The following is a 15,618-nucleotide window of genomic DNA, read 5'->3' on the forward strand; positions in this document are numbered from 1 at the left end:
GTCATATTTGTAAAAACCAATCAGTTTACCATAAAAAAAAAATAGGGTAGGTGTAGGGTGAGAAAAGAGTAGGGTAGTAGCTCTTTTTTGTTATTTTATGTCTGTCTGTCTGACAGTCCGTCTTTTTTATTACCGGGCATCACGCTGAAACTATTGAATGCATACAAATGAGACTTGGCTCGATTTGATGCCTTAATACGAGAAAAATTTTGAGAAAAATTACGAGAAAAATAAAATCAAAAAGGGGTGAACGTTTGTATGCAAATTCCTTCAGATTTCAAGGTACATTTGTAATTGAAAAATTAGTGGACTATTTATTATAATTAAATAAATTAAAACTTGTAATTTTTAGTTTTTTATTACCATTATTCACGTATGTTGTTGTTGTTTAGTATGTTGTTATTTTTTTATATTAAATATAAAAAAATAATTGATACAAGAAATACAATAACTAAATGACCAATTAGATATATTAAAAAGAATATACAAATTAGCGTTAAATATTAAAATATTTATCGGTAAGTAATCTATTCTAGCAAATATAAAACCCCGCTGTAGATCTGCGTTAAGCCAGGAAGATCTTCCATCAATGACGATTTTTTTTTCTTTTTTATTCTGTACAAGTTAGCCCTTGACTACAATCTCACCTGTTGGTAAGTGATGATGCAATCTAAGATGGAAGTGGACTAACTTGTTAGGAGGAGGAAGAAAATCCACACCCCTTTCGGTTTCTACACGGCATCGTACCGGAACGCTAAATCGCTTGGCGATACGTCTTTGCCGGTAGGGTGGTAACTAGCTAGGACCAAAGCATCCCACTTTAGGCCGTTAAAAACGACCCACGGGACGTCCTACTCCATGCATGAATGCCAAATGAAATAAATAAATAAGTATCGATTGCGTCACGTCATATTCACTAGTCATAATAAAAAATTGAAAATTTTGAAAAACCTCCGAAGGTCATGAAATTATTAATTACACTCTCGATCAAGTCATCAATATTGCGCTTTCATTTGAGACCCCACTCGAGTATATTTGCAGACATTCGGTTGTTCTTCCCCAATTTCACCCCCCACAACTTTTAAACGGCTCAACCGATGTTTATCAAACATATCTAAGAACACTCACCCGTCACCGTTCATAAAAAAAAAATTAAAACCGCTTTCATAAAAAAAAAAATTGAATCCGTAATTGTCTGTGGCACCTATGGTGCCAGACAGACTGACAGACAGACAGACACGTCAAACTTATAACTACCCTCTTTTTACGTCGGGGGTTAAAGAACAGGCAACACATGAGATGTCATTTACGTCTCAAAGAAGTAGCGTTTCATTTCTTATGACTCTTTGATTTTTCATTCGTGTGAAGTCGGATATGACTCGCTAAGTTACTGCTACTTACACCGGTATACTCACAAAAGTTACAACCGCCTTTCACCAGTGTGAGTACGCATATGTTGCACTAAGTGACTACTTCGGACACTTGCGTACTTGCAAAAGTTACATGAAAAAGGCTTTTCACCAGTGTGAGTTCGCATATGTTGCACTAGATTAAATTTGCGGTTACTTTTGAACTGACATAAATTACAAGAATATCGCTTTTCACCAGTGTGAGAGCGCATATGGATCACTAGACGATATTTATGAGCACTAGCATGCCCGCATATATCACAAGAGTAAGGCCTTTCACCAGTGTGAGTTCGCATATGTTGCTGTAAGTGGCAATTTCTAGCACTTTTATACTCGCATATTTCACAAGAATAAGGCTTTTTACGGCTATGAGTCTGCATATGTCTCGATACGTTACCTTTAAACACAGATTGGTATTGACAAAGTTCGCAAGTAAACATTTTTCTCTCAGTGTGAGTTTTTATGTGTTGAACTAAGAATTTATTTTGTTTAAACGTTGTTCTGCATACATCACAAGTAAAACGCTTCGCATTTCGTGCGTGTAAACTGTTTACTGCTGATTTGCTAAATTGTAATTTATTGTCATTGCACAAGCGATGAGTTTCACATTGCGAAGTGTATGATTTCATAAGTTTTTTTTGTGCGCCAGTGACGTCACTAGCACTTGTCTCACAATGAGATTTTGTAGAAGTTCTCAATTTGTCAGGTTTTCTTAATACATCATATAATTTGACGACGCAGTGTGCGAACAGTTTAATATCTAACTTATTGTTATAAGTCTTGTCAGGCAAGTCTTCTTTTATATACAGTGCTTGTTTATTTTCCACGATTGAATCGGCTTCTTTGGTTGCAAGTGGCGCGGCCAAGCAGGGAACTGAAACAAAACATTTTCATTGTCTCCTTTTATACAAAAAGTATGTATTATAACAAACAAGCCGCGTATAGACGCCCGCGATTTCATCCGCGTGGAATTTAGTTTTTCACAAATCCCTCGGGATCCATGGATTTTTCCGGGATAAAAAGTGGTCTATGTGTTAATCCAGGCTATAATATATCTTAACACCAAATTTCAGCTAATTCGGTTCAGTAGTTGAGGCGTGAAAGAGTAACAAACATTCATATCATCAAAATCGTCACTTTTAGCAAATCTCAGGAAACCATGGATCTTTTGGGATAAAAAGTGGTCTATGTGTTAATCCAGGCTATAATATATCTTAACACCAAATTTCAGCTAATTCGGTTCAGTAGTTGAGGCGTGAAAGAGTAACAAACATTCATATCATCAAAATCGTCAGTTTTAGAAAATCTCGGGAAACTATGGATTTTTTTGAGATAAAATGTGTTAATCCAGAGTAAAATCTATTTCCATTCCAAATTTCAGCTAAATCGCTTCAGTAGTAGCTTCAATTGAGATTACTTATAAAGTAAATTTTGTTGATGAGATGATCAACTTTTTTATTTACGAATATTTTTGATTCTGGTAGCCAACTGGGTTACCAGGCAATAAAATTACTGAGCGTCGGAACGAGGTAGTGTACTACGCAATTTGTAGGACTTTGTGGCTGTTAAATTACATAATTATTAATTAAGCAACATAAAAAAACAGGTTACATGGTTAGTAACAACTTTTAATAATCTCGCTATTGATACAAGTTGGGAGGTGGGGAAGTTACCAAAAGTTTGTTTATAACCAGATGTTTTTTTTGCTTAATAAATAGTTAAACACAACAAGACACAATGTCCTACAAATTGCGTGGTGGTGGTTAGTTCCGACCCAGTTAGCTACCAAAATCAAGAATTTTCCTCCTAAAATTTTTCATCAAAAGCAAATTGTGTTAAGGGCTATTCTGTTCAAAATTAAAATAAATAAATAAATATTTTTTTATTTCGTTTCAAACTATAGAATTACAAATTAAAAAAATAATCTAGATATGAGTTAGTAAGATTAGTAAGAATTTTTATCTTAATCTATGTTAATAACAATACTAACCTGTAAGTGAACCTAAAAATATAAAGCTATATGAATCTACTAACAAATATGGCCTGTGGCCACCGCTACTCAACGTGCCATGATTGGGTAGCTCAGCATCTCCTGTATTTAGCTCAGGATGATCATATGGATCCTATCCATATCATCATCCTTGGAACTGTCTTGTTTTAAATCCTGAAAAATCTGTGTTTTTGCTTCTGGGTTCTAGGCATAACATTAGTACTTTAAATAATCTAAATTTTAATATAACTGTTGATAATAATAATATACGAAGGGTACATGAAGCTCGAAATTTGGGTGTCATTTTTGACTCTTCATTGCATTTTGAAAAGCACGTGTTAAATGATGTACGACTTTGTTTTTATAGACTTAAATTATTATACAGAATCAGGCAGTATATTGGCATAGAACTAAGGAATAAGCTGTGCGAGTCGCTGGTGTTGTCAAAACTTAATTATGCTGATACAGTATTTGGTGGTAGATTGCTAGTTAGAACTAAAAAGCTAATACAGCGTGTCCAGAATGCCTGCGCTCGCTATTGTTACAATATTCCGCCTTTCGGACCTTATTAAGGATATCTTACAATAGTATATACAATACAAAATATTACATACATTTAAATACTATATCGTTTATACATTTAAAATTTTTCGTATATTTCGTTTTTATTTAGTTTCTGTAGGTCCGTTTGCCAATCGGCAAAGGCCTCCTCCAACCTTCTCCATTCAGTTCTTTCTCTGGCTACTCTAGTCCAGGTTTTCCCAGCAACCTGTCTGATATCATCTTCCCATCTTTTGTGTTGCATTCCTCTGTTCCTTTTCCCTTCTCTTGGATACCACTGTGTAATTATTTTTCTCCACTTGTCCTTTCCTCTGATCATGTGTCCCGACCACTTCCATTTTAGCCTTTTTACTTTTAAGGTAAAAAGGCTAAAATGGAAGATTTTTATGATACATTCGTGTAAATATGGTCAATGTTAACTACTTTATACATAAAAACCAAAGATTGTCTGGATATTTGCAAAATAAATGAGATGATAAAATTTCAAAATCTATTAAAAATCTTTTATCGTAATTAGATGAAAATTCATACAGATTTAGCTTCCTTACATTAAATGTGACATTTTTTAATATATGAACTATAAGCATAAACGCGCAAATAACAAAGATATTAGTAATTTTGTTTGACCGCCCATACCAATCTAACGATCATTATGACCTACGACGTCATTAATTCGTACCATTTTGTATGGGGCGTTACTCAAGGATCCGCGGCCGTGCCGCAAATCGGACCCTTTAAATCCCTGTAGCTCCGAAAGTAATGATCGCAGATATCCTGTTCCTTTTACAAAATTGCTTTACTATTAGCATACTCTTAATTTATATAAAATTTAAAAAACTGTCATCATCCCTATTGGAGGCAGAGGTCATATGCACTGGGCTATCACGGCTCGATTACACATACACTAGTACACATAGCCTACAACAATGTGTGAGTACGCACATGCTTCACTAAGGTGCCATTATCCGCACATCTATACTCACACAACTTACACAGGTAAGGCTTTTCACCAGTGTGAGTTCGCATATGAACCACTAGGCCACCACTTCGCGTACACTTGAACTGACAGAACTCACAATAATAAGGCTTTTCACCAGTGTGAATACGCATATGTGTCGTTAAGCAACTTTTGTCTGCACATTTATAGTCGCACGATTTACAATTAAAAGGTTTTTCACCAGTGTGAGTGCGCATATGACCCACTAAGTGATTACTATACGCAGTTTTGTACTCACACACATTACATGAAAAAGGCTTTTCACCAGTGTGAGTACGCATATGTTTAACTAAATTACCTTTGTATGCTGATTTGTATTGGCAAAGTTTGCAAGTGAACGTTGCCTTTTCAGCGTGAGATTTTTTGTGTTCACGCAAGAGCTTTTTTTGTTTAAACACAACTTTGCAAATGTCACAAGAAAACCATTTCTTTATAGTATTTGTACCCAGTACCCCTGAGTTAAATTGTATATTCAAGCAATCAGTTTCACTTTTCAAAGTGTTTGATATATTAATGCGTTTGTTTTGTGTCGTGATGACGTCATTCGCACTTGTCTGACAATGAGACTCAGTAGAGGCAGTATCCACAAGTCTGTTGCGAGAATTGACAAACTTTCTTGACTTTAATATATCACATAGTTGCACTACACAATTTTTAAATATTTTAATATCTTTCTTGCTTTTAATGTTGCTGTCAGACGATTGGTCATGTAATTGATTATTTTCCTTCATTGTCTTAATTTCTTTGGTTGCCAGATGCGCGGAAGATTTAGGGACTGAAACAATAGTTATTTGTTATACAAAATTCTTTTTTTCTGTGACTGTATTGAATAGTGATGATGACAATTTTTTAAATCTATACTAATATTATAAAGAGGTAAAGTTTGTAAGTTTGTAACAATTTTTTGAAATGGGGTAATCTTCGGAACTAGTGGTCTGATTTTAAAAATTCTTTCACCAGTAGAATGCTACGTTATCGGGGAGTGCTATAGGCTATATTTTATATTTCTATCATATATAACTACTGAGTTATCGCGGGTTTTCTCTTACAGGTCGGACCGAAAAACTTACTATTCGCATGCGCTGCCTCAACCATTGCGTATAACTGAAATAATTGTATGGAAGCTTTTTGAACCTTTAAAAGTTCTACAAAAAAGTCCGCGACACCATATATCTATCTTTTATATTTTAGCAGATATAGTACCTTTAGTACTTTAATAAATTATTGAAATTTTAAATTAACCTTTGGAAAGATCCTACTGTACTTGGAACATAAATGGATTAGCACCCAACAAAAATGAAGTAGAATTACTACTCCACATGCAAAAGCTTGATATACTTCTTGTATCTGAGACTCACTTTACTAGTAACAGTATGATAAAAATAAAAGGTTACCATATATACCACACAAACCACCCAGATGGAAAGGCACATGGTGGTACAGCAATTGTCATTAAATCATCCATAAACCATTATGAACTGCCACCATATGCTACTGAACAAATTCAAGCTACATCACTAACCATTATTGACAGAAATGGTGACTTCAATATCTCTGCAGTTTACTGTCCACCTAAGCACATAATATCAGTAGAGTTATTTTCGAAATACTTTGAAACCCTTGGTAGCCGTTTTATTGTAGGAGGAGATTGGAACGCCAAACACCTTCACTGGGGTTCAAGGCTTATAACAACCCGAGGTAGAGAACTAAAGAAGAGTGTGGACAGCAATAATCTTACTACTATAGCAACTTCAGAACCGACGCACTGGCCTACCGATCCGAATAGATTACCAGACTTGCTGGACTTTTTCATTTGTAAAGGTTTGTCCCGGCACTTCTTCACAATCAGCTCAACTTTGGATGGATCATCCAATCATATCCCAGTTATATTGAGAATGAGTTCAGATGCTGTGACTAAACCGAAGCGGCTCCAACTTTATAACAAATGGACAGATTGGGAAGCATTTAAAACAATAGTTTCTGATGAGTTAGAGCTTCAAATACCCCTTAAAACAAAGGAAGACATAGACAATGCCGCCCACGCGTTTATGATTGTAGTGCAGTCAGCTTGCTGGAATTCAACACCAGAAATGTCCAATCCAAAACCAAGACACAAAGTGGTTCAAGCTGAAATAAAATACCAAGTTATGGAAAAAAGAAGGCTACGCAGAATATGGCACAATACTAGGCATCCAGAAGATAAGGCTGCATTTAACAGAGCTATAAAAAATCTAAAAAGTATCCTAGCAGTAGTAAATGATGCCACAACGCAATCCTATTTGGAATCCCTGTCAGCCACAAGTGCGACTGACTACTCACTGTATAGGGCTTGCAGAAGTTGTAACAAGCCTGTGAAACCCAAACCACCACTCAAATTGGATGGAAACTTATGGGCACGAAGCCAGCAACAGAAAGCAGATGCTTTCGGAAATCACCTCTCGAAAATATTCACACCACATGAATCTAACTGTAACACTAATGACACCGAAATAGCAGAGGTATTAAGTCAGCCTTTTCAGTTAAATCTGCCTATGGAACCTACCAGTCCAAAAGAAATCACCAATCTAATTAAACATATGGCAGATAAAAAGGCACCAGGGTTTGACTTAATTGATAAAAAGGTCCTGACAGAATTACCCAGAAAAGGCATAGTGTTCCTTACCATTCTATGTAATGCTATAATGAGAATAGGATATTTCCCAGCACTGTGGAAAGTTTCACAAATTGTAATGATTGGAAAGCCTGGAAAACCAGTTCATGAAATAACATCATACCGACCGATTAGTTTATTACCTGTGACATCGAAAGTCTGCGAAAAGGTTTTGATACGTAGACTTATGAAGGAACTCCGAGAAAGATGCGTTATTCCAGACCATCAGTTTGGCTTTCGACAGCAACACGGTACTGTAGAGCAGATTCATAGAGTATGCAGAACTATTAGAGATACTTTTGAACATAAAGAATATTGCTCCTCCGCATTTCTAGATGTACAGCAAGCCTTCGACAGGGTATGGCACACAGGGCTGTTATTTAAAATCAAAACACTGTTACCTCATACTTTTTATGGACTTATTGAGTCGTATCTCAGCGATAGAATATTCCAAGTAAAAGAAGATGAATTTACCTCCAAGTTCTATCCAATCAGAGCTGGTGTCCTGCAAGGCTCTGTGTTGGGTCCAAAACTGTACACGATTTTCACAAGCGATCTACCCCAAGGTAATGACATTGTCGTAGCAACCTTTGCAGATGACACTGCTGTGCTAGCTCTTAACAAATGTCCTGAAAAAGCGTCAGAAATCCTGCAACGTAGCTTACATGAAATCGAAAAATGGCTGACTAAATGGAAAATAAAAGCAAGCGCCAATAAATCGTTTCATGTGACATTCACACTTCGTAGAGGAAACTGCCCTCCAGTGTTTCTACGCAGCAATCAGCTCCCACAAAGCGACAACGTCAAATACCTAGGCATGCACCTGGATAGAAGGCTAACTTGGAAAAAACACATTCAAACCAAGAGGGATGAGATCTACTACCGATATAGACGATTGTATTGGATGCTCGCTCGGAACTCCAGGCTGTCCTTGGAAAACAAGCTTCTTGTCTATAAGACAATAGTTAAACCAATATGGATGTATGGAATCCAGCTGTGGGGATCTGCATGCGAGTCCAACATTACCATTATTCAAAGAGCTCAGAATTATGTATTGAAGCAAGTGTCAAACGCGCCTTGGTTTCTGAAAATACCAGAAATTCACGAGTATCTACAAATGCCAACAGTGAAAGAAGAAATAAAATCTAGTAACAACAACTACAAAGCTAGACTCAGAAACCATCCGAACCACCTGGCTGTTCAATTAACAATACCACAGGCGATACGGCGATTGAAAAGACGGCAAATACTTGATTAAAAGCCATATATGACACTTACATGGAGCTGCTCCCGCTGGGGAATGTTGCTTCTAATCGCCAAATTTTTCTACAACAGCTCTGCTCATAGTCTGCCGACTGATTGCATGAGATAAACAAAAAAAAAAAAAAATTATAAATTAAGGTTTACGTCATTATTTACACAACTAAACTTAAATCCTTATCAAAATAAATTATTTAATAATCACAAGGATATTATAGAGATAAGATTTGCCTTTTACAGTATGTTAATTAGTTATATAGTTTTGGAGTTACATAGTCTCTCTTACCTGAAGGTGAAGCCAAGTCTGTGCTCGGGTGACAGTCATCCAGGCTCTGAACTGCATGCCTGTAAAGTATACTCATGTGAGAACATATGCAGACAGCACTGGGGAGTGGAGTGAACACAGCGGGTCAGAGACGAGACTATGAACCAATGCTAGAGTATACTGACTTGAGCTCAATGAGTCCCGAGTGCCAGCCCGAGCTCACAGCTGCACCAGCCTCACACACTTGTGACGTCACACATGAAGTGTCAGCATCACTGATCTGTCAGACAAAAACACGTACATTAACTTGATCATTAGCATATTTGGCTCACTGTTGAGTATGTCTCCTCTCAGAATGAGAGGAGTTAGGCTAATGGTATGACTTCACACACTGAGAATTAAGAAAATTCTCAGATATGTAGGTTTCCTTACATTGTATTTTCTTTGCTGTTTAGGACTATTTAATTTCTTATTTCTTAAAATGCATATAACTAGTTAGTGATGCATGCTCCGGGTTGGATTCGAACCTACACTCTGAATTGAAGGCAGAGGTTATATCCACTTGGCTATCACAGTATTCAATATTAATAACATCCTCTCCTTGCTAAATAACATTACATTAACTTACTATTATCATCATCATAATTTTCAGCTGATGGACATTTAGTTAGTGGCTGTGATAGCCCAGTGGATATGACCTCTGCCCTGATTCCGGATGGTGTGGGTTCGAGTCCGGGGCATGCACCTCTAACTTTTCAGTTGTGTGCATTTCAAAAAATTAAATATCTTTAAGGAAACCTGCATACCAGAGAATTTTCTTAATTCTCTGCATGTGTGAAGTCTACCAATTCGAATTGGGTCAGCATGGTGGACTATTGGCCTAACCCCTCTCACTCTGAGAGGAGACTCGAGCTCTGCAGTGAACCGAATATGGGTTGATAACAAACAAACATTTAGTGCAGCACATAGGACTCTTATAACGTGTTACGAATACCATAGTGTTGGTCAGTGTCGGCTTTAGCACTACCAGCAGATTTTTATGGCGCCCCTCTCCCATTGAAACCCATATGAACAAAAACGGGTTTATTTATTACTAGCAGACTCCTGCGAGTGTTTTATATCTAAACCTGGCGCCCCTGGGCGGTCGCCCATCTGCGCCTTACCCTAAAGCCGCTCCTGGTGTTGGTAACCTACCAATCTAAGCCATGGTCAGTAACTATGGGCCTCATAAGAAGTTTCAGACTCACTCAACAAGTGATACAGCAACACATTTTAGAATGGCAGATATCTCACCTGAAAATGCATGTCCATATGAGCATTGTACTCCTCTTCACAGGGAAAGTCTTCAAGACAAAGAGTACACCCGAATGTCGTATTTTCATGCTTCAACTGATCATGTGTTCCTGGCATACCGTCTGTGGAGCTTGAAGTTTGTGACCTTCGGAGAGCTTCCCGGAGAGCTTCATCCAGTAGCTTTGATTCCAACTCAGTCTTGCTCTCCTCAGGTGCTGAGAGCTGTCCGTGAGATGCAACTAGTTGATCATATTCTTTTTTCACTTCCATGTTTTTATCAACATCCAAAGACTCAAGACTGTCCTCAGTTTTCACAACTTTCATCACCTCTGTGTACATGTACACTGAAAAATTTAATGCGTACCGAATCACAAAATACGTGTCAGGTGACCGTAGGTATCAAAGGACTTTCCATTTCCAATTTCCAATTACCAATTATCAATAACAATCACACGCACAGATTCGTTTATCACCACAAACGTCAAGTGATGAAAGTGCACACACACACAGACAGACAGATTTGAGTTGAGATTTAATATGATCCACAGATCCCTTACATACCCAAATACTCTTTGGAGATCCAGAATCCAGATTAATTGAATCTGAGTGTGATGTGCTTAGATACATAGATAATGTGTAATTCTTGGAGTAATATATTCTTTGAGTGTGATGATTGACGATTATGCTGTAAATGTCAAACTTGTCGCCTTTCTAGTCTAGTTGTAACAAATAAAAGTCAGTTGGAATTTGAAGTTTATTTTGTTGTGGCCCATGGTTACAAAATGCTTTCGCGAAACCAATTTTCATTATCAATCATACTTCAATATTTATCGATAGTGTAGTGACCATCGATCATTAATTCATTAGTCTATTTGACAACAATGAAAATATGCTACTTAACGTACTCATCCTATCAAATAAGAGGGTAAAAAATGTTAATTTCCACGAATATTCATCTAAAATATCAATATATAAAGCAAATTACTCTAAAATAAATTAAAATATATTTAACGTCCATTGCGACTGGTTTTCGCGTAACGAAATATATATGACTTTCACGATTCATTGACGTTAAGCATCAAATATCGCATGTCATAATTTCGCAATCGAGCTGCTGGAGGGTGTTATTGTCACAGATTATTTTATAAGATACTTTTATCTTCATTCTTCATTTGTCGTCTGTGCTTGTTATTGTTTGGCTGCTGTTGCTGTGTGAGTGTGTCTGTGTTTTTATTTTGTTTTTTTGCAATCCTAATTCCTGTTTTGTTCTTGTATTGTCTGGTGTAGGTACGTAAAATTATTTATTGATAACCAACGATCCTTTAAGTTTAAAACTGATAAAGTGAGTTACTCATATACATATTTTTAACCCACTTACACACCTATGGCGACCCGGCACTGGAAAGCGCAGTCTTTATCGACCCCCCACTAGGTGTACTGAGGATATCAAGCGGGTTGAAGGCAGCTGCTGGATGCTGGCGGCTTGAGAGCGTTGTGGTTGGAGGTCCATGCAAGAGGCCATGTCCAGCTGTGGACGTCTAACTGATAAGGTAAAACCCTATTACCAAGATTCTGTCCGTATGTCTTGTCTGTCTGTCTGTCCATCACCAGACTGTATCTCATGAATCGGGATAGTTAAATAAAGTAAATATACTGGGACCCATATTTATCTATTTGTATAAAAGAAAGTCTTATTTACACTATTTATAACTCGAGAATGCCTGAACCAATTTGGCTGAAAATTGGTGGTGAGGTACCTTAGAACCAGGACAGCTATAGGATAGGGAAGGGGTAGGGTAGGAGAAAAGAGGAAGTTACTGTTATTAACCCATATTTGGCTCACTGCTGAGCTAGAGTCTCCTCTCAGAATGAGAGGGGTTAGGCCAATAGTCCACCACGCTGGCCCAATGCGGATTGGCAGACTTCACTCACGCAGAGAATTAAGAAAATTCTCTGGTATGCAGGTTTCCTCACAATGTTTTCCTTCACAGTTTGAGACACATGATATTTCTTAAAATGCACACAACTGAAAAGTTGGAGATGCATGCCCCGGGCCAGATTCAAACCCACACCCTCCAAAACTGGAGGGGCTATCACAGGCTATCACAGGGCCGCTAATATATTAATAAATACTCATTCCACTTGCTGAACATTCCAGAGAATCTGAGAAAACCTTGGAATACACTAAGACCACCTGGAACTATCACAATTGATGATATTAGAGCTGTTGATAGCACCTTTATAGCTGCTAGAAAGAAGAAGAAAAAAAAACAGAAGGTGAGCAACTAATTATTAGTTTTTTTTTTTTTTTTTGTGTTCAGTTGCATCTATCAGTGATCAGTCGCTTGACTATAAACTGAATTTTTTATAGCAGATCATGTTTCTAGTTAAAGGTCACTCCATTAAGTGACTCTTCGTGTTATGGTCCTTTTTTCAGGTATTACTGTCCACCACATGACTCATCCACAGTGGATCGCTTTAGCCTTTTGGTCTTACCAGGCGTGATAAGCAATTTGGCATGACTATTTGTGTGTTCTTGTAGTCTGCTTTTGTGTTTTATGGCGTTCTTTCTTATTTCTTCCTTGACAGTCGGCATTTCAAGATACTCATGCATGTCTGCTGTTTTGGTGAACCAGGGGGCGTTTAGTATTGTGCGGAATACTAGGTTCTGGTATCTCTGGAGAATTATTAGTATTTCATAACTTTTCTCTTCTTATATTCTAGCTGAAGCATCTGGATACAATATTTCACATGCACGGGGACCAAATATATCCAATAACACTCACAGATAATGTAGCGCAACAGTGTTCAAAATCTAGCCAAGCAAGATACCTAGAATACAACAAAATAGGAAATTCGTTAAAGGACTCCTTTTGATAATATAATAATCTCTGAACAACAGAACGAACGGCACAATGTCATATGACAGATTGCCGAGTAACAGAAATAGAGATGAGAAAAAAAACTTTGTAAAAAAAAAGGCTTTTATTTGTAAAAGAATTTTCAAAAACAGTTTAATAGATTCAGAGATTATCTTTTATTTGTTTCATTATCTCCTACAACTTTACAAACTTCACCTCTATGATATTAGCTTAAATAACACTGACAGTGGTGACATCCTGAATCCAATCTGTTACTGAAAATTTGTTGGAGATAAATTGAAAATTTTAAAAACCCTCCAAGGTCATGAAATTATTAATTACATTCTCCATCAAGTCATCAATATTCTCTTTCAGTGCGCTTTCATTTGAGACCCCACTCGAGTATATTTACAGACATTCAGTTATTCTTCTCCACTTTTCCACAACTTTTAAATGGCTCAACCGATTTTCATCAAACACCTCTAAGAACACTCGCACATCATAATAATAATAATAATAATAATAAGCTTTATTTTTCCCATTTAGATAGTACTTAACAATATCTTAAAACTATTCTAACTAATCTATATATTAATTTATTATCTAAATAATTAATTTATGTACTAGTTAATAAAAAAGTAAAGTACTGGACCATGCACAAAGACTTAAGTGGAGATGGGCAGGCCACCTTGGCAGGCTAAAGGACAAACGGTGGACTAAGAAAATTACCTACTGGAAAGGTCCACTTGGTAAAAGGAAGGTAGGAAGGCCTATAGGAAGGTGGGTAGATGACATTACCGCAGTGGCTGGCCAAGGTTGGATGGAACTCACAAAAGAAAGGGACAATTGGAAAAAGATGGAGGAGGCTTATACCCGAAGGGGCCCATTATTAACTAGTACTCGCACATCAAGTCACCTTTAATTAATACAAAACAAACTAAATTGAAATTGCTTCATTTGTTCGCGAGCTATGGTGCCACAAACAGACATACATGTCACACTTATAACCGCCCTATTACAAACTCAGGACTCAAACCCTCATGATCTTAAACATTGTAACCACTGATTCAAAGAGATACGTCCTGACCTTCATTTGTTTATACATTAATACTGAATTCCATTTGCCTAACATTCCAGCATGCAGTGGAAGATTGTACAAGGTACCAGATCAGCTGAACATGGTTACAACCATCAAAACCATCAAATTGTAAGTATTCATCATCATATCAGCCGATGGACGTCTACTGCAGGACACAGGCCTTTTGTAGGGACTTCCAAACACCACGATTCTGAGCCACCTGCGTCCAGCGAATCCCTGCAACTTGCTTGATGTTGTCATTCCACCTGGTGGGGGGTCGACCAACACTGTGCTTTCTAGTGTGGGGTCGCCATACCAGCACTTTGGGACCCCAACGTCCATCAGCTCTTTGAACTATGTGCCCATTGCCACTTCAGCTTTGCAACTCGTTGAGCTATGTCAGTGACTTTGGTTCTTCTGCGAATCTCCTCATTTCTGATTCGATCACGCAGAGACACTCCGAGCTTAGCTCGTTCCATCGCCCGCTGTGTCTGAGCCTTCGTATGAGGCCCATAGTTAGTGATCAACTCTCAGAAGGGAGTATAGTTTTTTTATTACAAAAAAAAAAAAAAATTTAAGAACTATCGGACGCCCGCGACTTCGTCGTGAAACTCGATGTAACCTTCAACTACCCCTACCATAGCCTAGTCTACCCCGTTTTCTAATTATTATTAATATGAACTTTATACAATAACAAAAGCTCAAATTGTTTTTGAGTTAGAAAACATTTTTATGGGAAAAAGAAAAGGGCTCTTTTTATGTTTTTTCCGGCAATTATTCGAATTTTTCTCGCCGTAAAAATCATCCTAGAATTTCAACGAAAATTAAAAAAATTAAATTGGCGAAATTGGTCCAGGCGTTGTTGAGATAAGCATTTTACCAACGCATTTTGCGATTCATTTTTATATTATAGATATAAACTCACATCAGCGCCATCTTTGAGTATTAATTGAAAACTCCAGCGCTATTGTGTTTACTTACAGCGCCATCTCTGTGTGGTTATAGACAACTCCAGCGCCATATAATATATTAGCGCACGCCCGCGATTTCGTCCGCGTGGAAATCAATGTAAACATTTCAACCCCTATTTCACCACTTCAGGGGTTGAATTTTAAAAAATCTTGAGTGCATTATATTTCGTATTTTTTTTTATGATTTATGAACAAGTTTTTAATACTGATACTTGAAAAATTAAGGACTTTGCATAGAAACTTTTAATCCCTATTTCACCCAATTCTATTTCTTATTTTAATA

At 37.2% G+C, this 15,618-nt stretch overlaps 1 protein-coding gene and 1 long non-coding RNA gene across 4 annotated transcripts; one reads left to right on the forward strand and one right to left on the reverse strand.

Annotated features, from left to right (window-relative positions):
• Positions 1-249: 249 nt before the first annotated feature.
• Positions 250-11,532, reverse strand: LOC112049495 (zinc finger protein 37). Of its 3 annotated transcripts, XM_052889463.1 has the most exons (6): positions 10,426-11,522; positions 9,318-9,412; positions 9,154-9,212; positions 5,256-5,732; positions 2,248-2,283; positions 250-2,202 (listed from the first exon to the last, which is right to left on the reverse strand). In XM_052889463.1, exons 1-6 carry the CDS (start codon positions 10,762-10,764, stop codon positions 1,421-1,423), a joined length of 1,788 nt encoding a protein of 595 aa, XP_052745423.1. In that variant the 5' UTR covers positions 10,765-11,522; the 3' UTR covers positions 250-1,420. The 3 variants fall into 3 exon arrangements, with proteins under 3 accessions (XP_052745423.1, XP_052745425.1, XP_052745424.1); XM_052889465.1 differs by lacking the exon at positions 5,256-5,732 and having other exon boundaries at positions 10,426-11,511; XM_052889464.1 differs by lacking the exons at positions 250-2,202; positions 2,248-2,283 and having other exon boundaries at positions 4,192-5,732; positions 10,426-11,532.
• Positions 11,533-11,718: 186 nt separating this feature from the next.
• LOC112049516 (uncharacterized) lies at positions 11,719-14,417 on the forward strand. Its single transcript, XR_008252139.1, has 3 exons — positions 11,719-11,975; positions 12,584-12,702; positions 13,150-14,417. It is a non-coding gene; the product is annotated as an uncharacterized LOC112049516 (long non-coding RNA).
• Positions 14,418-15,618: the final 1,201 nt, after the last annotated feature.

This window comes from Bicyclus anynana, chromosome 26, assembly GCF_947172395.1.
Source record: "Bicyclus anynana chromosome 26, ilBicAnyn1.1, whole genome shotgun sequence".
NCBI lineage: Eukaryota > Metazoa > Arthropoda > Insecta > Lepidoptera > Nymphalidae > Bicyclus > Bicyclus anynana.

Excerpts from the sequence above, each read along its gene's own strand:
- LOC112049495 (XM_052889463.1), bottom strand. The coding sequence starts at position 10,764 with ATGTACACAGAGGTGATGAAAGTTGTGAAAACTGAGGACAGTCTTGAG. Across the intron at positions 9,413-10,425 it reads ATATGGACATGCATTTTCAG|ATCAGTGATGCTGACACTTC; the intron begins GTGAGATATCTG and ends TTTGTCTGACAG. Across the intron at positions 2,284-5,255 it reads ATACAAATCAGCATACAAAG|TTCCCTGCTTGGCCGCGCCA; the intron begins GTAATTTAGTTA and ends GTTTTGTTTCAG.